The sequence below is a fragment of the Trematomus bernacchii genome, unplaced genomic scaffold, assembly GCF_902827165.1.
Source record: "Trematomus bernacchii unplaced genomic scaffold, fTreBer1.1, whole genome shotgun sequence".
Classification (NCBI taxonomy): domain Eukaryota; kingdom Metazoa; phylum Chordata; class Actinopteri; order Perciformes; family Nototheniidae; genus Trematomus; species Trematomus bernacchii.
In genome coordinates this window covers 6,921,805-6,945,209 of record NW_022987714.1, presented here as the reverse complement: position 1 = coordinate 6,945,209, position 23,405 = coordinate 6,921,805, and the positions used below count along the sequence as shown (strand labels likewise).

The 23,405-nt window shown below is 40.6% G+C and overlaps 1 protein-coding gene across 5 annotated transcripts; it reads left to right on the top strand.

The window, feature by feature from the left end:
- Positions 1-98: 98 nt before the first annotated feature.
- On the top strand, positions 99-23,405 carry ppfibp1b (PPFIA binding protein 1b). Of its 5 annotated transcripts, XM_034141247.1 has the most exons (28): positions 99-272; positions 6,379-6,460; positions 7,119-7,324; positions 8,211-8,300; positions 8,416-8,529; positions 9,942-10,073; positions 10,796-10,888; positions 11,325-11,417; positions 12,087-12,204; positions 12,886-12,930; positions 14,324-14,385; positions 14,984-15,068; positions 15,338-15,474; positions 15,892-15,989; positions 16,741-16,801; positions 17,478-17,664; positions 18,352-18,384; positions 18,977-19,118; positions 19,349-19,477; positions 19,798-19,948; positions 20,083-20,194; positions 20,329-20,417; positions 20,730-20,852; positions 20,983-21,108; positions 21,188-21,376; positions 21,780-21,944; positions 22,441-22,506; positions 22,610-23,405. In XM_034141247.1, exons 2-28 carry the CDS (start codon positions 6,397-6,399, stop codon positions 22,691-22,693), a joined length of 2,994 nt encoding a protein of 997 aa, XP_033997138.1. In that variant the 5' UTR covers positions 99-272; positions 6,379-6,396; the 3' UTR covers positions 22,694-23,405. The 5 variants fall into 5 exon arrangements, with proteins under 5 accessions (XP_033997138.1, XP_033997135.1, XP_033997137.1 ...); XM_034141244.1 differs by lacking the exon at positions 11,325-11,417; XM_034141246.1 differs by lacking the exons at positions 11,325-11,417; positions 12,886-12,930.

Sequence of the window (23,405 nt, the reverse complement as noted above, 5' to 3'; positions counted from 1 at the left end):
AATGAATGCACCACTACTCTCGTCATGTAAAAAGTTCCTGCTCACGGGCCAATCCCGGTCGCAGCGGGGCGGGATTTTCCAGCCGTGACGTCCCGAGTTTTCCAACAACTAACAAGCCCTGACACTTCGACATCATGGCGTAGCGATGTGGACGGACGGGGGTAACACTGGTTGGCACGGAGAAGTTCAGAAACTGAGCATTGTGGAGGTTTTGTAAACAGTAGAGAAAACAAACTGAAGGAAATCCCGAAATCTCGTCGAGCAGACTTCCGGTAAATTGAAGTTTTGGCTGTGATTTGTTATGCATTCTAACTTGGGTTTATGAGTTGCTGGCGTTTATTCGGAACAAACGGACCGCTGTGTCTCATGTTGTAACGGTTAAGGCCACTTTTTTAGTTTTTCCGCTGTGAAATTGTTTTCCAAATGGTCCTGGGACTTCTGGGGTTTCCAGCATCCCAACAGTTTACCAGCTAGTAACGCTATGCTAGTTAGTTTTCCACTTGTTGCACATTAGCACGGAGAGAAAACGTCGAGAGCAAATGTTTTTGGGTCATCCTAACATTACAATTGCATAGGGACGTTAATGTTTTACACCAAAACCCAACACAACGATGGTGTTTGGTGGGACCCGGCTATGTAAAGGGAGGTTAAAGGTTTCTGACGTGGGTTTCTGACTCAGCCTCTGACTCTGCCAGACATTGTGGTTAGTGAGATACTCCCAGAGCCCGAGGCCACCTCTTTTTACTTTAGACTACACTTCATCTGTTTTGATGTGGCCTTGAGGTGGTGCTGACAAACTTTTGAACCGACTATAATCCAGTTATCCAAGATGAACTGACCCATACTGTAACTGTGTAAAGTGTACTGTCTGCCATGACATTTGATCAGCTGTTGAATTGTCCTCCAGTTAATACCTCTGCCTGAGCATCCAATTAGTTTAACACTTCAGTTTCTATAACATCCAAAGTGTGGGATAGTTTAAGAAGTTGTTTTCTTATTTAACTCTCTGGGGGTTTCCTTCAATATGTTAATTATTGTCCAGCTGTTAATGGATACCCAAATTACTCTCTATTTCACTTCCTTCCAGTCTTTACTTTAGCAAAAGTAAACAATCCAAAGAATTTACTTAGAATGAGCTCTTGGCTTATAAAACTCAAGTATCTTTTACTTGTTTTGCTGATACAGAGTGACGATAATGTCATATGCTCTGGAAAAAAGCAAATGTGTGTAAACCTTCAGCTGTTTTGATTTGCACAACCTAACCCTATGTGCACCACGTGTGCACTTTTCAGTGTTGTATTGCTTTTTGGCACATTGTCAAAGACAAATAAGTGAAATTAAGGTACAAGCTGTGCAGGCGTGAGTAATATGAAAAGAATGTGTGCTGCTGTCCAAAATAAATGAATTGCAGCTATGATCCTGTGTGTGCATACATACAGCCAGGAAGAAAATGTGAAGATTTTATCACGTTGCCTCTTTTTTCAAATCAAGGTCAATTTCCATATTTTGTTCAGTGTGTTTATACTGCATAGCCCATTAAACAGAAGCCTTGTTGGGTACTTAGTTTAAGTTCCTGATGGTTTATAAAGAGAGAAAAGGCTCAATCAGCCTCGCACCCACACCATCTTTCATATAAGCCGCATTGTTTGGTGGTATAAAATTAGTGATGATGTGTTCTGCCTGCTCACTCAGGTTGGAAATAGCTGCAGGTTATACGAGAGCAGTGCCCTGTCGGCGGCTGGGGAAAGCTCTAAGAGTGTAAACACCCGGAGAATCAGCAGACCGCAGCCTGCTCACTGCACCGTTACATTCATGCACCCTTTAACTTGTACTGGATAATAAGCCCTGTCACAAGATCATATCATGTTCATAACATGTATCTTATATGGTGTGGCACGACAGGGTATATGGTGAGTGCCAAAATCACACTTAATAATGATAATAATAATACGTTTATTTAGTATAGCACCTTTCACAGAAATAGAATTCACAAAGTGCTTCACAAGAAAGAACAAAAGAAACATGAATAAAATAACAACATGAGGCCGAAATGTAAGGTTAACATAAAAACAAAACTCAGACCACGTAGAGTCCCGAAAGGAACAAACATAATAACAGAACGCATCACACACATCTCAAGTATAAACAACAGCCAATGTAAAAAGATAGGTCTTCAGTAGTTTTTTAGACTTGGATGAAGTTTAAAGAGAAGCTTACCCATGGTACAGTATTTTTAGAGCTGAACAGAGCCTCCATGGTTTGAAGTAAAATTGATGATGAGGTCTGGAAACAAGAATTAAGCTTTACTCATGGAAACAAGGGGTAAAGACTTAGTCATGGCACATAAGTGTCATTATGTGGTGAGACCTGGTTTCTACACAAAAAAGCTATACGTAGATTGCTTTGTGTTACGTAAAGCAAAAGGCTGTGTGATTTATGTCTGGATTGTAAATTCCTCTCTTCCCGGGCTTTTTTACCACCAGTGCAACTAAAACACAAGCTGTTAAAGGCAGTTGCATGACTGCTGTAAACACTTTCTCCCCTCAGAGACAAGTGGCCCTGAGGCTTCTATGTTGCTCTCCATTTCCTGTGTGCTCAAGAGTATAGGTCATTCTGGATTGAGGACTACACGATCTTCCCTTTTTCTTTATTTTTCACCAGAAATACGTCAGCTCTCTGTAGTGTCCAGTGTGGATGGGTTATGATGTTTTTCCCTGCCTGAAGGGATCAGAGCTGACGGGTTTGAAAAGCCATTATAGCGGTCCACTCTCCCCCTTGTATTCATTATTCTCCGCATGTCTCCATGAATTATATGGATGTTTTCACCAAAGGGCAAGATTGCTTTTTGAATGCTTCTTCTTTCTTTTGTTTTGCTTTGAGGCTCTTTGGGTCTGGACAGAGTACGCAGGCAGGTGTTGTTCCAAATGCCATGTGTACTGTAGCGTAACATTGCATTTTTTTCTCGTCTTTGTCTTCTCATGCCTCTCAGTCAAAATACCCCACTACCACGAACAAAGCCCCCTCTGTGCGTCTTATGGTTGGTGTAAGTGGTGCTCATAGAAGGGCGGACAGTGAGACTCTGTTTTTGAGAGAGATGCTTGCTTGTTGGGATTTTTGAGATGTCTCCTTTGAAAACAAGCGTGCACCGATGAAATATATACTTACGGGAAAATACAGGTGCAAATATCTTCAGTTAATGCTTTCTTAATTCAACAAAAAGGGAAACTACTCAAGTAATGGCCTAACATGTCAGAAAATAGTCAAACAAGGTTTCCAAGGTGTGACTTAATGTTATTACAAATGCAAATATTTTCCCTTTTTAATATGATATAAAACAGAAAACCTATGGAAACTCCTGATGTTTACAGAAACATTTACTTAAACAATAAATCTTTTATCAAAAATAATTGTTTGGGATTTGTTTTGAATCCACATATTATTGAAGCTTTAGTCATAAGTATTATACTCATTATTTGTCTTCAGACAAAGCTGTGGGAAGATGTAACCTTGTAGAAGATGTGCTCTTGAATATCTTAATGTGAATATTCTCAGTTCTCTGACATTTTATAGACAAACAATGAATCCATTAGTCAAGAATATAATCCTTTCTTGCAGGCCTTAAACAATCTGTTCTACTGCTTTCCTCCAGTAATGCTTTTTAGGCAAAGTGAGGCGCAGACAGGGTGCCTGCTTGCTAGACAACCCTGCTTTGTTTACCCAAAACGTACTTACTGTGGAGGCATCCCAGGACGTGAGGACAGAGTGGACCTCTCTGTAATTTGGCATTCTTTGTGCTGAGCTCTTTCTGGACTTTCTGGGAAGTGCTCAGTCTTTACACCTGTTTGGCATTGATTGACACATGGACAGCAGCTCTCTGAGCAGCAGGTCTGGTCTTGGCCTAATCTGTTTGAAGTCTGTTTGCTGTAAGCCAAGTGTTAACCTTACCCATATTTGCCTTTCTGCCTTGAGAGAAGAGCTGACTCGGCTTTTTGAGGAGGATACCCTGCAGGCCTCCATTCCAGTTTGAGTCATCATGATCCAAAATGTGTCTGTGCTTTAAAGACTGGACCACTGCTATGCATCTGTTGTGGGAGTGTAGTGATTTCTTTAAGCTCCTTTTTAAGCCCTTTTTCCTGCCCTGGGCGGCCCTGAATCTGATTGTAGTTTAAAATAAGAAACGTCAGTCTGGAAAAAAGTAAAACCATCACATGGATTTAAGCAAGTCTATTCCAACTATTTTTCTCTTTCTTGTTGCACAACATTTGCCTCAGTGTGTACTGTACACATGTATTGGCCTGAAGGACATAACTGGCCAGCTCCGTCTTAGCCTGAGCTGTGAACCACACACACACACACACACACACACACACACACACACACACACACACACACACACACACACACACACACACACACCACAAAGGTCAATGAGGCTGAAGACTTTTTAGCAAGACCACCCACTTTACCCATGACGATGAATAAAAAAAATATGGGGCAATATCAAACTTTAGGGCAACTCTGCAGAAAAACAAGTTATTGTATAAATCATACAAAAACAACATTTCTTAATTGATGAAAACACACACACACACATACACAATACCAGCAGTTGATACACCTCAAGTATGAAGACATTCAGAATATACTGTAAACCAAAACAAAAAATAATTGGGTTAATAAACAACTTTTGGTTGTTTCGGTTACGGTTTTGATATTTTATCCAAAGAGTTTAGACAACCCTTTTGCATGCTGATATGACTGTTTGTGACGCGAGACACCGTAAGTCCTCACAAATATGGAGTGCTAACCGTCTTCTGTATTTCTATTAAGTGCAAATGTCACTCAGATGCCACACATGGGGCATTCCTACTGCTGAATGTACCATTTTCATAGGCCTGATATATTTAGGTCCCCTCTGAAACACACATTGAAATGACATCTTTTAAATTCTTCAAGTTATTTGAGCACACTGTTCCCTAACCTACAACCTGCTAATGCTCCCAAAACATAAAAAATGGTTGCCTTTGGAAATAACTATTTGAGCCTGGGTTCTGTTTAGTTTTTTTTTTAAATGTCATGGTGTACGTCTGCTTGTCCAATAAGTGAGACGAGCAGTCTGAGAGGCATTTTGACCCCCCTTCAGATTCCTACTGTTGGAAACCACTCAGCATTTACTCTGGAGCTGACTGATGGCATGCTGGTTCCTCTCATCTCCTCTCAGCCTACTGTGCGTGTGTTGTGGAGATCCTATGTTTTAGTGCATGCTTATTTTACACAAATTGGAAAATGTGCCCACAGGAATGCTTAAATAACAGTGTTAGGTCTGTGGGTGGTTTCCATAAAGTTTGTAAATGGTGCTACGTCCCACTGTGGGGCACTCCCAGGATGTGTGGCAGCCGATATAAAAAAAAAGAAAAAAAAAAAAAAAAAAGGGACGTGCCTGTGCATGCATGTATAAGCATGCCTGTATATACAGCAGAGCCTTTTGATTAAACGTCCAAAGAAAATAGGGCCGTTGTGCTGCCTGGGCAGATGTCCAAGGCTTGGACACTAAAATGTATCTCTGCTCCAAACAGTGTGTCCAGTGTCCATTCGGCAGGACATTGATGGGGCCAATACGGTTAATGGCCTGATTGATATTTTGTATTGCATTATTCATCACGTATTCTGACACATTTACATGAGATCTATGCAGCATGGAGCATTTATCACTTCCTTTTTAGATGTTTATGTTTCACTCTTGTGTGCCTTTAGCTGTCACAGACCCCTGGTTATCATGTATCTTTGCTTTCTGACATATCACTCAGTCAGTACAGTCAAACCCATCCCACAAACGTGCCGTTTAAGCAGCCACTGTTGCTTTTTTAGCATATGGTTGTTGAGGATGTTCTGCAGTTGCAGTGTAATTCCTGGGTGGGAACCTTCTGTAATCTTACTGTATGCTTAACGCCAACATGGGCGCTCTTTGTCTAGAAAGTTGAGTACGACCGTATTTTGCTTGATTTGTCCTCTTCCTACAATGTTTATATTCACATCTTGAGCACACAGCAGCTGCTGTCACAAGGATTTGTTTCCATAGACTAAACTGTGATTATCTGCGGGGTAATAGTCATAACAATCACGGATGTTTTTAATCTAAAATTCCTTTCTGTTGAATGTGAGATTGCTTGTTCTTATTTTTTGTTACTACTTGTTAGACTGCCAATGTAGATATTTTTAGGAGCTGCTTTTATATACAAGAGATCATTATTTAGAGCTATGATCATCATTGTATTGTGATGCTTTTTTTGTTATTTAAAAATGACTAAAATACTGTTAAACAGATTTAAACCTGAGACATTTTTCTCTCTTTTTTTACGGTTTCATTGTTTCTTCCAGGTTAATCCGTGACTAAAGATGATGGCTGATGCCAGCGACATGTTGGCCGCCGCCCTGGAGCAGATGGATGGCATTATAGCAGGTAAAGCGTTACTATAGAATTAAGTATAAACTTAGTATTATAAATATTTAAGCAGCCATGTGGTAATTCCTGTTTTTACAGCTGTGTAAGAGCATAAATCAGCACAGTGTCTGTTATATAACGCTTCCATGTTGAGTCAACATTGATAAGGCTTTCTCTAGTGTTATGGTTTATAGCAGCGCTGACATTTTAAATGGACATCACGTGATGTCTGAAAGGCTTTAGCATTTTTTCAGTGCTAGGCTGTGTGGCTTGTAGCTATGTTATACAATGTAAACACCCAATTATATTGTGTCTCAATAGACCAATTCATTTTATTACCTCATTCTTTAGTGTCGCAAATGGATGTGGCCTTAGAGGATCGTGTGAAGCCGAATGACATGATTCACTTTAGACCTATACTTCATAGCAGTCTGACTATGATGGCAGTACATACCGTTGTTAATAATTGGAAAAGGGAAGTATCAAAAGTCAAGTCCCTTGTATTTCACAAGAAATCTTTACTTTTTTGCGAAACTCTGTACTGTTAAGAGCAGTAGTTTTTAGGAAGTACATGAGAATATATTTTCTAGTGAAGTATTAGATTTAGTACATACATGTATTTTTTTGGATTCTAGCTCCTCCTAATGTTTGCCTCGTCATTTATACTTTTGCTCAGGCTCCAAGGCTCTGGACTACTCCAATGGGATGTATGACTGCCAGTCTCCTACCTCTCCCTTCATGGGCAGCCTGCGGGCACTTCACCTTTTGGAAGACCTCAGGAGCGTCCTGGAGTTGATGGACACCGATGAAAGGGAAAGTCTACGCTGCCAGATCCCCGACTCCACAGCTGACAGTCTGGTGGAGTGGCTCCAAGGTCACCTGGTAAGATTTGTTCATGGAGGAAACAAGCTGCATAAAACTCTGAAATCTGGTCAAAAAGAAAAAAAGCAGCATTAGAAACATTGAACCGATCAGATCATCATCATTAGTCGAGATCAAAACTGTGCTTTAGTGGGAAGATCATAAAGTACGGTAACATCTTCTCATCAGAATACTGTAGCCTGGTGTCAGGTCAGTCTATTGGTTCTGTCACATAACAGATTTATCTGGATAAAATCTGGAACTGGAGTAAGGAACACTTTCAGCATCTAAATCAGTTGAAGTTGCATAACCGTGGAGGAGGTCTTGTCTGTGATGGTTGGACAGAATGTGCTGAAAACATGCTTTAGCACATCTGGTTTGCTTCTGGTTGTGCTCGCTCGGCTTGCTGCATTAACACTGTATGACTGTAGACAATCCTGGGCAAACAGTCCTGTGTGTAAGTAGGCGAGCGACTTGTTTGCTAAGCAAAAGATAGGCTGTCTTCCTCTGCTGAATTCCCTGGGAATGCAAAATGAAATGCTAGTGTTGTAAACGTCCCAGCCTGTGTGCTGCAAGGAACACGCTGACTTCTTGGGAACCAGAGCGTTGTTTGGGAGAGCGATGGGCTGCAGGCCAGATAAATGCCAGAGTTTTTGTGTAATGCTGTAAGTCACTCTGTGCACTGCAGTGTGAATGAGAGCCTTCTTCTCAGCCATGTAAGGTTTTGTTTGTAAAGCAGCACAGACAGTTTAATCTGAGATCAGTGTTAGGCGCTGAAACCTTCAAGGTTGTTATGATCAGCAGAATTATTAACTTACCTGTACCGCCTCCCTTACCCTTGTCTGCTCTTTAAAATGTCAGTTCTCTCATGGTTCTTTTTTAATCCATATTTTCTGTCGCCCTGCAGTCTAACGGGCACATCTCTCTGAGCGGGGGCGACCACTACCAGGAGAGGCTTTCCAGAATCGAAACTGATAAGGAGTCTCTGGTCCTTCAGGTAACCATCTAGCAGTTATAAAATAAAGAACCACGTTTTTTAATATATATTCATGTTGGGTAGAAATACAATCTTACTTTTCTTTTGCATTGAGTGACTTCTTGGTTCCACGCAGGTGAGCGTGCTGACAGACCAGGTGGAGGCTCAGGGAGAAAAGATCAGAGACCTGGACCTGTGTTTGGAAGAGCACAGAGAGAAACTCAATGCCACAGAGGAGATGCTGCAACAGGTGTGTGTGTTTATATATGTAGTATAGATCAGGGGTTCCCAAAGTGGGGGTCGCGAGATGAATACAAATAAAAAGAGATGATTACAAATACAAAATAAAAATTGTATTATTAATAATAATAACGTGTGCATAGACATTTTTCAAAAATATTCATGGGGTGGCAAGAGGGTGGCAGGAGATTTTGAGGGGTGGCATCCCCTGGCAGAAGTATATGCTGATTTAATCGCAGTCATATCAATCAATGTTAACTTGGAAAGCCACACTATTGATATTTTAACTCAATAACATTAGGTGACATTATTGTGGCACATCAGTAAAGCCTTAAATAGAAATATATAAGATGGCAGACATAATTGAATTTTTTTTAACTGAACAATAACAAATAAAAGACCAGCAGGGGTACCAAATATATGCAGACTGCTGCAATAAGTACATTAATTAACTGTCTCATCGATGTTTGTCTGAATTAATATGATAATATTAACAATCATATTATTCCTATCAGCTGTCAATCACTGTTATGATTCACATATTCAGTGTTATTATTAAATAAACTATATTTTTTGGAGGAGTTAATGATGAATGTTCCTCAAGATGCTTGTTCACAATGACTATCATATATCAAAATGCATAAGAATCAAAAGAACAGTTCAGCGCCCCACAACTTTATTGCAAAGTGGTTACTTTTGTTTTGGCTGGGCAGTGTAGTTTTACACACCGTCTTATTTGACTTTCTCAGGACTTAAAACTGTTTTTTGGGGGCAGACCCCCACAAAGAAGAAAATATACACACACATACTGGTCATCATCTTAACAGTTTTTTATGCTCATCCGTGAGCAGAGCATCAAGTTGGCATGCCTATAACAGCTGAATGCGGCGATTACCATTTTGTTCAGACTGGCCATCTGTAGAATTTCCCCGCAGCGAGGTTCCCCCCCGTTGACAATTCACTAGCACCCCCTGCCAGTCTCTGGCACAGTTATTTTGGGGGTCGCGGGCTGAAAAGTTTGGGAACCCCTGGTATAGATCATGACCAACTGTTTGCACACAGGATCAGTAGCCACCCATTAAAACACATTATGCATGCTCCACATGTGTTGAATAGAGTGTGGCTTTTAACTTTACGATTGGAGTTCATGTCCTTCTGTCAACAAACATCCGCTGTGTGTGATAAATGCTTGTTCTCCAGTGTGCTGCTGTATCTAATCAACAAGTGTTGCGCTGTTTAGAGGCTTTTTATTGTTTTTAACGACCGAGATGAGGCAGCCTGGGTTCCATGTCTAGCTTTAGCACAAAGCACTGAATAACCTCTATTATTATATTTAATACTTACAAAAACATTAAAATGCCCATACTGCCAACATTACTTGCATTGCCAACATTGTTTAACCGTGATCATTTTTCTCTGTAGGAGCTTCACTGCAGAAGTACTCTGGAGAACCAGAAGCTGGAGCTGATCTCTGAAGTGTCCAACCTGAAGCTGAAGCTGAACTCCATGGACAAGGACCGACTGGACTTTGATGACAGATTTAGAGACAGTGAGGTGTGTGAGCTAATCTTCAGGACAGGAGTTAGCTTTATTTCTGCCTGTCCTTTCTCTCACCTCAATACACACACACACACACACTCCAAACAGACCCTCATTCATGTTGTCTGACACCTGTGTGGGAGAGGGACTTCTCATTTTACTGTCAGCCTCAAAGCAGCAGTGTGTTGAGTAAGAAAAAAAGTCTGCATCAGCATAAAATGAACTAACCATGGAAAATATGCCTGCTCTATTTGTTGTGAGTTTAAGTAAAAAAAATCCCCTGTGGGAGTAGATTACCTTTTTTTTTAATTCTACCTTAAATACGAAATATGTAAAACCATAAAGATGTCAATCATCTGTTTACTAGAGATGTCTGCCCCCAGAGGGAAACCATGCAAAGTTGGAAAGCTTTCAAACACGTAATGTTATTGTTGTAGCAGCGGCTGTCTCTTCCACCCTACTGGAACAAAAAGCGTCTGTCTGCCTCGCCGCACATTAATCACTCCTCTTCTAAAAGCCGCTTCCTCTTGCTTTATCCCTGCTGCTGCTTTGAAGCATTTACATTCTCCAAGAAACACAGTCAAACTTATCTGGAGCTGCTTTTGAATATTTAGTTGAACTTTGAATGGAATTTTAGAGCTGCCATAATGATATTCATACCGTAAAAGTATTACTTAGTATTTTAGGAATCTGCTTCCCATTATTTCTACAATGATATGAACGTTTTGTTCTTTCAGGATTTGATTCTTGAGATTAATGAACTGCGGTACAGAATGACAGACCTGGAGGGTGAAAAACTGCAGTATGAAAAGAAACTCAAATCCACCAAGGTGAGTTGTCATAAGGAGGTTTGCACAGCCGCAGTGTTTGTACTCTTCATGACTTTCATCTTATTCTATGCTTTTTGTAGCAAACACCTCAGTTTCTTTGTTCAAATCTGAGATTTTAACCGAGATTCTGGTGGCTGTTTTCAATACTCTAAATTTAGGATTGTTTTGACAACATTTGACTCAAGGATAACATCCCTGTTGAAGATGTGAGGGTGTTCGATGACTGATTGTTTAAACAGGCTTTTGGACTTGCCCACAAAGCGTAAACCTGCTCTTTAAGCTTTCACTCTGATGGTCGGCAGTCTTTGTTTTCATTGTGCTTTGTAAATATCTTTGGTTGATTCTTCGTCATTCCATCTTCTTGACCTTCTTTCCATCTTTCACATCTTGCATCTCTATTTTCTCTCTCTTCCGTGGTTTGTCTCTCTGATGCTAGTTGCTAATGGCCAAGCTTTCTAGCCTGAAAATCAAAATGGGCCAGATGCAGTTTGAGAAACAGAGGAAGGAGCACAAAGTCCAGGCCATGAAGGTTTGCTTTTCTCAGGATGGCTGTTTTGCTTGCTGTATGATTATGGTTTTTGACCTCTCCCTTTGGCTCTTCTGTTTTTTACTTTTGAGGGACAAAATCACAAAACTTGGTTTGCAGCAGTACCATTTTAGGCAAAATTGCATCACTTTTTGCAAACAGTGAAGTCACTTTATTTACTAAACCACGCAGCACAGTAGAATGTAAAAGTCAAATGTAGTCTGAACACTTTTTATAGCTCTGTGTCTACAAGACACCACTTAAAGCAAACATTCTCATTTGTTTAAACCACAGGTATGCTTTGATTTGGATTTTCCAAGAGTTGGCAGCGTTCCGTCTTCCTGTGTCTTTTTTTTATCTTTCTTTGCATTTTCTTACCAATTTCTTTCCTGGTTTTGTGTCTATCTTAAAACCTATTTACAGTTGAATGTGTCTGTCCCTATGCTTGATTCCTGTTGTGCTCACTTAAACATTATTTTTGTTTTTAAAATCTCCAGTTTTCCCTCCCGTTTGTGTTATTACTCCAGCCCTCTTACCTCACACAAGAGCAGGTGTGCCATGTCAGCGTCTGTGATCCTCTGTGTTGTGGTTTGTTTGTAGTGTGGAGTTGGGGGTGGGGGAGGCTGTGTCTGTGTGAAGGAATGGCCCTCACTGTTGTCCTCTGTTGGACAGGAGGAGCTAGCCATACTGAGGAGGCAGCTGGAGGGCAGAGACGGAGAAATGAGGCGACTACAGGACGAGACAGGTTTCAAAGCCATCGCCTCGAGCAGCTCCGACCCCACAGAGAGAGGTGGGACAGAATCACAAGCCTCACTGAGGATGCGTGATGTTTAAACTCATGTTCAACTTTGTCATATGATTAAGTCTTAAAGGTCACCTATTATACAAAATCCCCTTTTTCATGTCTTTTATACATCAACATGTGTCCCCTCTGTGTAAAGAGATTCTGAAAGTTTCAGTTAAAAAGATTCGCTCACTTTTTGTCCTGATCCATTTTTATAAAAACCTGTCTGAAAATGAGTTGATCAGATTTTGGCCACTTTATGATGTCATAACAATTTTTTGGGTTGTGCAACCATTAGCCAATCACCAACCAAGGTAACACCCCCCCCCCTTATCACCTGAATCTCCTCCTAGAGCACCATTGTGTTCTTTTTAACCAAATATCTCTGAGAGGCGTGGGGGGTGGCTCCTTATTTTCATCTAAAATAAAAAACAGAGAATCAGCACTTTTGAAACGGGGCTGAAATAGAGGGGATTATGGGATGCTACAATGCATGATCTGTTTGGTATTTCAAGCCAAACACTTCAGAGACATGTATTGTTTATATCTGAGTCCTATAATATATTGATGAAAAACAGTATAATAGGGGACCTTTAATATCTGTGTATAATTAGCAAAGCAGTAGGTTTAGCTTATTAAGATCTGCAACAAATCCGATTTTGTTTCATCATTCTTTGTCCTGTTTAGTCTCTCATCCAGATGAAACTCTTAGAAAGAGGCTGAAAGAAAAACGTAAGGGGGTTATGCTTGTGTTTATTATTGTACTTTATTCTTGCACCTATCTCAACCCCTGTTTGCATGAACGAGCATGAGCCACCCAAACTCAGCTTGTCCATTATAACCCAGTGGAGTGCTAATACCCAAACCATGGAGCACCAATCTGCTCAACTATTGTCAACATTATGACTTTGATCCGAGCACTGAGGTCACCCAAAGCTGTGTGTTCATGTCCTGGACCGGCAACAAGGAATGTCTGCTTTGTGTTTAAAACAGGAATGAGGAATGAATTGTGTTTGTCATAACCATTCAGGCTGCTCACTCATCCTCCCGCCTCATGTCGTCCAACAATAATCTCCCCCTCCCCCCCCGCTCACACCAACAGCCAGTGTGTGCTCTGCTAACCTGTGAAGTTGTCATGTTCAGTGTTGTGTCACATTATCTCTGTCTGTCTACATATCTGTGCCTTCCCCGTCGTCAGTGAACTTTCACTTATGTAGAACAATTTCAAGTTTATAGAGTTTATTAACGTGACAGTACAGTTCACTTCTCTAGTCTCAATCAGAGGTCTTGAATGTTTTACAGGCCAAGGAGCCCTTAGCTAATACATAAACAAAGAATAGACCCCATTTTTAACTGCATGTGCCTTTTCATGTAGGACGACCTACATTAAAATAATATTTAGCCACTAGTTTGCCATTAGGAAAGGTGCCTGTTTTACCATAGGTTAGCTAGCTCATGTGATTGCTGGGGGATTCATGGGTAACCGTACCGCCTTTAGAATATCAACAATTTTACCTTTGCTTATATGTTTGATTCATACTTCTGTTTATGTGTATTTTCACACATATTCAAATTTGAGTTAAACATACTTATACCATTATCAAACAATAATTTTGTGGTCCTCCTGCAGTGACTCTGAACACACCCTAAAAGACCCCTTGTCTAGGTCATTAGAAATGGCCGCTATAAGAGAGAGATGTCAGATAGATATAAATATTTTACAAATCTTTAAACACATTGACCAGCATATGCCAGTTTGCTTAGAGATCAGATTGACATACTGTATGCATTTAGTGATTATAAACCAGTGGGTGAGGCTTGAATAATAATTAGTATCCCCAGGATTGCTAGAGTTGAGGGAAGACTGATCACAGAGTGTTTGTTCTGGAAATTGAAAATGTTCTACCCAAGTGAAAGAACCCTGCTCACACAAGATGGTCAATGAATCTGAACATTTAAAAGACCAAGAAAGTGGCTGTGATGTTCCTGGAATGACGTTCAGTAATGTTGCAGCATGTTATGTCTTAATGTGTTAAATCCTGCAGTTTACCCTTCGTATCCTCCTCAAACTACACACAGTCACTGCTACAGTTCTTTGTCTGTAATCATTTCCTTTCCTCACTAGATGTGGAAGTGCAGAGAATGAAAAAGGCAGTCGAGTCGTTGATGGCAGCGAATGAAGAGAAGGTATCAAATCAAGTTTTCTATCTCTCTTTCTAAAACACCTGCCTCACTGAAGTATGAAAAAAGATTATGGAAAAATATTTGTTTCAAATCAAATGTCATAATTCTTTGTCTTCTGAAATATAAAATTCAGTATTTAAAAAAAATATAGAAGCAGAGAGGTTTTCGTGGCAAGAGCAGTCAGCCAGAGGAGCTACAATGTTTATTACCACACTATGCCAAACCAAGAAGCTTGATTTTCTTTTCTTTTTTCAAAAGCAAGGCAATAAGTTCGGCATGTGACCAAACGCACACACAGACAGAGCTGTCTGTACGCCTTTACGTCAAAGCCTGCTAAACGGCTCTGCCCCAAGTACAAGATGTTGGACAGTAGAACATCGTCCACTTTCAGCGTAGGAGTGTGGAGTGAATGTTCACACTGGGTAATGCAAGTTTACAGAGGGCTGGCGTGACGATCCCGAAATAAAACCTGCTAAGCTAAGGGTTACCAATGGGGAAAATAAAGTTATATGCAAACGTTGTGTTGTATTATTCTTTAAATGGAAAATACATAGGAACCCTGCGCTGAGTTTAACTGTTTGATTGTCTCTCCTTTTTGCAGGATCGTAAGATTGATGAACTAAAGCAGTCGCTGCTGCGGTATAAGAAAGTTCAAGAAATGGTGATGTCAGTGCAAGGGAAGAAAGGTGAGATGACTCTTCTGTTGGAGTAAATAAAACATTATCTAATGTCTGAGATAAATGTTGCCCTGAACCTGCTTTTTGCTCATACACTCAATCATTCAACTCTCTTCGAATCATGTTATGTAAATTGAATTTGAGGTCTTTAAAGATCTCCCTAGAAACAATAGATGAAGTTTGTCTACTCGGATAAACGTTTTGTCTTAAGTGGTTTGTTTATTGCTAGATGAAACAGCTGATTTATAAATATTCATCTCATTTATCGTCCTCTGCAGAGAAAGGCAAAGATAACGAGTATTTCGAGGGTAATGGCGATGGATTCAACGAGTTCTTCCTAAACATCCCGATGTCTGCCGAGTCGGAGAAGTATGACGTATTAGATGTTGAACTGAAGAGGAGGAGCCCAGATGAGGTTTGTGTTGCATAATGTGAGCATGAAACGCTTTCAATAGAAATATTATTGCAAAGGAGTTGCATTAAAACATAATATCACAAGCAATGTCAGGGATTCAAAAATGTAGACTAAGAGATTTAAGAAACCTAAAATCACTGTAGTTTGTTTTATCCATTTAATGTATTTCTAATGAGTCTTGCTGTAGTCTTTTTTTGTAAGTTTTCAGTAAAACTGTAATAGCTCAAGCACATTTCACACTTGTGTAATGAGTGTTGAAGGGTCTGACATCCAATTAATTGAATAACCTCTCCTGTCAGTTCTCCAAGCCTGTGTGCAGATTTAGACTGCCGCGGGAGAATATGCAACTTAATGTTTTCAGACGGTGCAAACTTGGATATTTAAAAAATGTATTTCCTTGCTCTGATGTGTGCTTAGTTGGAGATGCTTAATGGTCAGACTGAAGAGCCTTCACCCTCTCCCAGCCCTTCAGATCCAGAACGAGTGTCAGAGTCGGCACCAACAGATGCTGAAAGGTGAAATATGAAGAATTCTGTATCCCCGTTCAAATGCAGTGATTTACTCCAAGTCCATTTAATTTGGCTTGTTTAGGTTTTTGTATAGTAGATAAAGTAGATCTTGTTAAGTTATCAGCAGCTGATCATTTGTGGCACTCCAGTCTTTAAATGTCAACATTTTTAAGGGATATCGAAAATAAAAAAAAGATCCTTGGCATTTCAGGGTTTCAATTATGTCTCAGGGTTTTTAAGTTTAGTCAGGGACACCAAGTGGCTCATCATCATTTGGTTTGGGGAAATTAACCAGGAAACGTGTCACAATGACTTCAACATGTCATGTCTTCTGGCTCTTTTATAGTTTCCTGGCACCATCAACACCTTTTATCTCAAACACCTGAAAACATACAGCTGTTTGGAAAATTACAGATTTTCTTTTAGTTCAACATGAAACTTTATTTAATAATAATTTAACAGGTATTCAACTTTTCATGAATATCTTTTACATACATCTGAGAACAATTACTGGTGTGACGAAAATGCTTTATTTGTAATGTTTGTATACCACTTTCACTTCAATATGTAAAAGAGTGCTGCTGAGTGGCCTTTCCTGAAGTCCTACTGGTATACACTGTAAGGATTTATTTCGGCCGCGTTCTTTAACTTGCACAAGCAGAATGTGTGTAACAGCAGTTCACATCCTGCTGCTGCTTCTCATGAGCTCCACGCTGCTCAGGAGACAAGCTCACTATCTCCTCTCTGTCTGTTTCAGCTGCCAGGATCCCATCAAGAAGGGCAGCCAGGATCAGATGGAAAGGAGCAATAATGAAAAGGTAAACTTTACACATTTAGAACCGGGAAACCTGTTCGATTAAAAGAGTCTTGTTCAGTCAACCTTACCAAAGACATCACGGCATACCATGACGTCTCAGAAAACTGTTTGTAACAAATAATATTAGTCTCATTCTGCTACACCAAGATGTCTCTTTGTTGAAAATCATTCTCTCTATTTGGCTCATACTGTTTGTATGCATGCATTAAACATGCTCCATAGAGTTTATAGCCTTCGCAGTATCCCACATTTTCTGTGCTGTCTAGAGCATATCTTGACTGATAAGTTGATCAACAGAATATTCACTAACTATTTTTTAGAATCTATAAATTATTAAAGTTATATTTCAAGCAAAAATTGAATTTCAATTTTTCAGCCTCTCAAAGGTGGAGATTATCTAATTCTCTTTGTTTTATAAAACATTGATCTTAATGTCTTTGGGTTTTGGCCTGAAAAACAAGACATTTTGACCACTGTATGGACCAAAAAAATTATCGATGTTAATTTACAGCTTCGGTGCAGTGTCTACATCCTTAACTCTGTTTCTTTACAGTGAAAGTAACAATATTTTATTCTTTAGGCAAATATTAGTCTGCAAGATTAGCATATTATACCTGATACTTGTGGGATAGTATGTATGAAAAAGTGATATAGGAGTATTGTTTTTGTCCTCTCAGAATGCTAGTGAAGGGATCAGTAAGATGAGTGGGAAGCCTCCTGTGGGTTCCTCTGTGGGTTCCTCTGCGACCCTGCCGGCCTCCACAGAGGACGAGAGCTTCGGCTCCAGAAAGGCTCGCTCGTCCTTTGGAAAGGGCTTCTTCAAGCTCCGCGGGGGCAAGAAGACAGGCAGTACTCCTAACCTTGGTGAGAGCAAACCACATGAGTTAGCAGCTGTGCAATGAATTAGCAGTTTACTAGATGATGAGTTAAATGGATGTGAACTATTTAACTAATCACCAACTATTTTAATAATTGTTTGCAGTATTTCTTTAGAGTTGATCATTTAATGCAAACATGTTCAGGTTTCTTTACCCCCTCTCTGACAGTAAACTGAATAATATCTTCGCAGTTGTGGTCAAAACAAGACCATTCAAAGACTTTATCTTGGGTTGTTATCTTGGGTTGTTATCAACATCTTTTCTGATATTTCATAGACCAAACAAATACAAAACAAAACAATTTACAGATAAATGAAAATAGTTTTAGTTGCAGCCCGACTAGAAAGTGAGATTTTCTTGGAGGTTTTTTTTCACCATGGACGATTTTTGTGTTTTCCGAAGCCACACCCATGAAATATACTCTTATGGACCAGGACCATAATTTGCAGCCCACACAAACTGTGGTCCCCGTTTAATTATGGAAGTTGGTTTCTGCGTTGGATTTCCTTCGGTCTGTGTTTGTGCTTTTATTGTGTGTACTGTACACATGTATGTCTGCGTTTGTTCCACCTCTCCACTCCTGGTCTTATTTCATTCATAATGTCTGCCCTTTGTCTTGTTCTTTCTCTGTTGGACCCTGTGGGGTCTTGTGTGTGTTTTGTTACACATGAAGACCGCAGCCGGAGCGCAAGTGCCCCTATGCTAGGTACAGTATAGACCCCAGGTCATTGTAGGGTCTCAAGAAAACAAAGGAAACTTCAAAAGATCTCCTATTGTTGAACACCTTTGTCTTTTCTAACTTCATCCGTTCAGCTGACATCTTTTTATCATATCACGTTTCAGCGCTTCAACAGCCACACCCCTGTCCCAACCCATTGTTGCACAAATGTCCAACATACAGACAGTCTGTTGTTCATTTGCCTGTGTGCCTGCATGGATTTGTTTCTGTCAAACCCTTCCCCAAACACAACTATACTTCAAGATCCAGATAATCCAATCAAATGATTTATTTGGATCTTGAAAGCCTCCCGCTAAAAATCTAAAACTACTAGTGAGCCTCCTTTTTTATCTAATAAAACAAGGCTGTTTCTTCCAGTTTTACACAGGAATCAGCAGTGTCTGATGCATGCTTACTAGAGAGGGTATTTCTCCCCACTGCCATGACCCCTCATTCTGTCTGAGACATCATGTGTCTGAGTGTTTTCTGGGTCTCTTCCCTGACCCTGTGCAGCAGCTTCTTTTCTCCCACCATAACGCTCATGATGCTGATTCTTTTCTGTGGGCATTTGTTTGTACAGCTGAAACGGAGCGACCGGGCACCGACCATCTGGACCTGGCCGGGCTGCCACAGAGGTCGGCTAACAGCGACAGCACCAACACACTCTCCACGACCCCTGAGGGCAGGAAAAAAGCCAAAGGAATAAAGAAACTCTTTGGGAAGTGAGTAGAAAATTGCATGATAATTTCTAGCTCTAAAAAATAGTAAATTAGTTACTATTTATTTCTAGTACTTCTAATGCATTTAGAATAAAGGAAATAAACGTTTACACTTTCAGATTCACCTAGAAATATTTACAATGTGCAAATATGGTTTATCACTATGAGCATATTCTATAGCATCGAAAGGATGTTTTGATATACTGTATATTCAATACCATATTTTCTTTAAGGCTAAAAAGGAGTCAGTCTACCACATTTAACCTGGATGACAACCTACCAGAGGGAGACTTTAAGAGAGGCGGAGTGCGAGCCTCAGCGGGACCCAGGCTGGGATGGTCTCGGGACCTCCAGAAACCCAAGTAAGTGTGTGCATTCGGTCTGAATGATGAGAATCTCTGGTGTACAACACAACTCAGAGATCATGTGAGGATTTTTCAGGAAGCAGTGTTTGTTGGGACTACAACTAACCTTCAGAATCAATCAGAATACTTCATTAATCCAGGGGGGAAATTGGGTTACATGACAGTTGCTTCATTATAGAATAACATATTTAAAAAGAATCATATTTAAAAACATTACATTTATACTTCCAATGCAAATGTGTATGTGTTGCCTTTTTTTAAACTCTATAAGTATGCGCACCTGTCACCATTATGACTTTTCTCTTTCTTCTCCTTAGTGAGGTTGATGCTCCCTTTGCGCGCTGGTCGAAGGATCAGGTGTGCGACTGGCTGCAGGATCAGGGGCTCGGTCTCTATGTGAACATGGCTCGAGTGTGGATCTCCTCTGGACAGACGCTGCTGCAGGCCTCACAGCACGACCTGGAGAGGGTGAGCTGCTGCAGAACAATTCAATAAGTCCAGCCAAGCAGGCAGGCAGACAAAGTCTTTTTGTTATTGATCCTTCTGCATCACGTAGTACCTCGGGGATCTCAGTGTAATACTTGGCTTCGTGTCGATTCTAGGAGCTGGGCATCAAACACCCGCTGCACAAAAAGAAGCTGCAGCTGGCTCTGCAGGCCCTCGGCTCAGAGGAGGAGAATAATAAAGGAAAGCTGGACTACAACTGGGTGACCAGTGAGTACTAGCTGCCAGCTCCCGGTTTTAAACACCCTTCTGCTTTGTTGGTTTTTCTTCTTCACCCATGTTACTTTTAATTACATTTGACCGTCAACTTGACATTCTCCTTCTGACACTTTGCTCTTTCTCAGGATGGCTGGATGACATCGGTCTGCCTCAGTATAAGACCCAGTTTGACGAGGGGAGGGTGGACGGTCGCATGCTGCACTACATGACAGTGGTGAGTGTTAGAGAGACACACGCTGCCTCCACAGACGCCGCGGGGAAAGAGGTCCGACGACTCCAGTGCCATCTCGCATTAGGATTATTGCATACAGGTTCTGATGAGCTCCACTCAAGTGGACCTGGTCTTACCCTCCATATTTGAGACAGACCTGAAGTCACACCACAGTGACCTTATCTGTTCAATTTGAGGCTTCTTTGCCTAGGAATGCTTATTGTTATTGCAGAAGTCTGTTGTGTTTTTAATGTATTTCTTCAACCATCTTTACCATTTCACAATAAGTCATTGGTGTCTTACTTTGCTCCTCAGGATGACGTGCTTTCTCTGAAAGTGGGGAGTGTCCTGCATCACCTCAGCATCAAGAGAGCCATCCAGGTCCTCCGACTCAACAACTACGAGCCAAACTGCTTGCGTCGAAGGCCATCTGACGAGGTGGATACAATCACCTGAGAATTTAGCAACCTTTTCTGCTGTTTGAAATAACCCACACTCATTTTATAATGCACATCTACACGTGAACATTTCTTTTTTTTCATCCTCTTTCTGTGCTTTGTGCCCACAGAACAATATTTCTCCAGCAGAGATCTCCCAGTGGACCAACCACAGGGTGATGGAGTGGCTGCGCTCTGCGGACCTGGCTGAATACGCTCCCAACCTGAGAGGCAGCGGAGTGCACGGAGGCCTGATGGTGAGACACTCTGGCAGTCACTTTTTCTGGGAAACCTGAAAGTATTCAAACCTCCTCTAACACATGTGCTCACCCTCAGGTCCTGGAGCCGCGCTTTAACGTGGAGACCATGGCTCTGCTGCTGAACATCCCCCCCAACAAGACGCTGCTGCGCCGCCACCTCGCCACACACTTCAACCTGCTCATCGGCTCCGAGGCCCAGCAGCTCAAACAGGAGTGTCTTGAAAACCCAGACTACACTCTGCTGACTGCCACCACTAAGGTCAAGGTAAAGCAAGACTTCTGATGGACAGACATTGGATAGATGGATAGAAATATTACTGAAAGAACTTCTATTACTTGGTTTGTTACAAGGGTTACCAAGAGTATCTGAATTAATACCTAACAGACTAGAACGCAGACATACTGACTCTTTAAACTCTAAACCTGAAATACTAGATATACTCTAAATAAATGTAAATTATTAGACCTTTAAAAATGTGTTTACATTTCACTGAAATTGTATAGTCACAAAAACAGTATTAGCATTTAGTTATTGAACGTTTTAAGATTTGCTTTGTAAGGTAACCCTGAGGGATATGCACATTCCTGTTTGGATATCTACTGTAAATGTAGCCATGTGAAACTGATGAAGTGTATTTCTTTCTCTTTGCTCTCTTTGTTCATACCAGCCAAGGAAAATGTCATTTGGTAACTTTGGCAGTCTGAGGAAGAAAAAGCACGAAGAGAACGAGGAGTACGTGTGTCCGATGGATGTGCAGATGCCAAAGGGACGAAGCTTTCAGAAAGGCTATGAGCTCCAAATCTACGAGGACGACCTCGACAGACTAGAACAGGTGAGCTTGTTCTTCTGTCTGTTTACTGATGATCGTATACCCTTAATAATGTAGTGATCGGCTATCATAATCACAGCTGTCAACACTTTATTCAAGTTTCATCAAGCTAATGCCTAATTTCCCAAAAATCACAACATTCAAACAAATTGCCCGGTCAAAACTTCTTAAGCCACTTCCTTTATTGATCTTCTGCCTCCCTTGTTGATAAATGTGTTATATACAACTTGCATTGGTAAGTATTTCAGACCTCAGAGAAATAAGGCATTCAACTAGGTGATCAGTTTGAACCTGCTTAAATATGAAACTAACTTGATACAAACTATAGGAAATGCTGTAATACTTTCATCCCTAATTATTATTCATGCTCAGATTTTCAGGGGTTGTCTTTTATACAATTCATATAATGTTTGGGAGGTTATGAATTTAAATAAGATATTTACTACGTAGAAGTTTTGAGGTCTCGGTTTATTGAGTTTGGCGGCTTCTTGTTTCACAGATGGAGGACTCTGAGGGAACTGTGAGACAGATCGGAGCTTTCTCTGAGGGTATTCAAAACCTGACGGTGAGAATTTCCTCATGGCCCAGGACCAATGGCACATTGTACTCACTGATACCACTGTTTCACAAGCTAAATATTGTATTCTCTGTAATGTCCCCTTATCCAGAGCATGCTAAAAGACGATGAATTCTTCAAAGAGGCTTCCAATTCACCGAACCCCAGCGTAACAGACGAGGACTCCATGGCGTGAGGCAGTCGGCACCCCGAGCTCTGGTCCTGCTGAGAATGAAACTCTGGGCCAACCCCTCCCCACTACTCACAGACTTGGCTCAACAAACTCCAAGATTGCTCCAACATTTCATTTTAGTGTTACATTCAAAGATGAGCCTAAAGTATTACAGTGTCTCCTCCTTTTCAGTTTCAAACGACGGTTTTGTGGCAGCCTACAGTCCTTTCACTCCTGAACTCTGTCTCCGTCAGAGGGAACATTTAGGGCATCACCGCTGCCTGCCAGCTGGTTTCTGGAGATATTTTCTACTCAGTTGTGTACTGGCACCGTTTATATTTATGATAGAAGTGTCAACCAGCAGGATAAAAGACATCTTAAATATGCCAATATAGATTTTAATATATGTCTTGTAATCTGCCTCCTGAAGGGATGTGCTGAGACGATTTTACTCATTTTTAGAAGGTGGTGTAAAGTAATAACTCTAAAACAGCTGCTATGTTTTCTTCAGAACTAAACCCTGCTATTTACGTGGGAATGTTCACATATGTTATCCTACGTTGAACATTTTACAGGTTTTCACTCCAAAGTAATATTCTAAATCTTTTTGCACCAATACATATCGTACAGTACAAAGGCTATGAGTAACATTGCATGGTAATAACATTCAACACATTTATGTAAGAGCTTTTTGTTTATTTTATTGTTTTTTTACCATAAATTGATTTAAATGGAA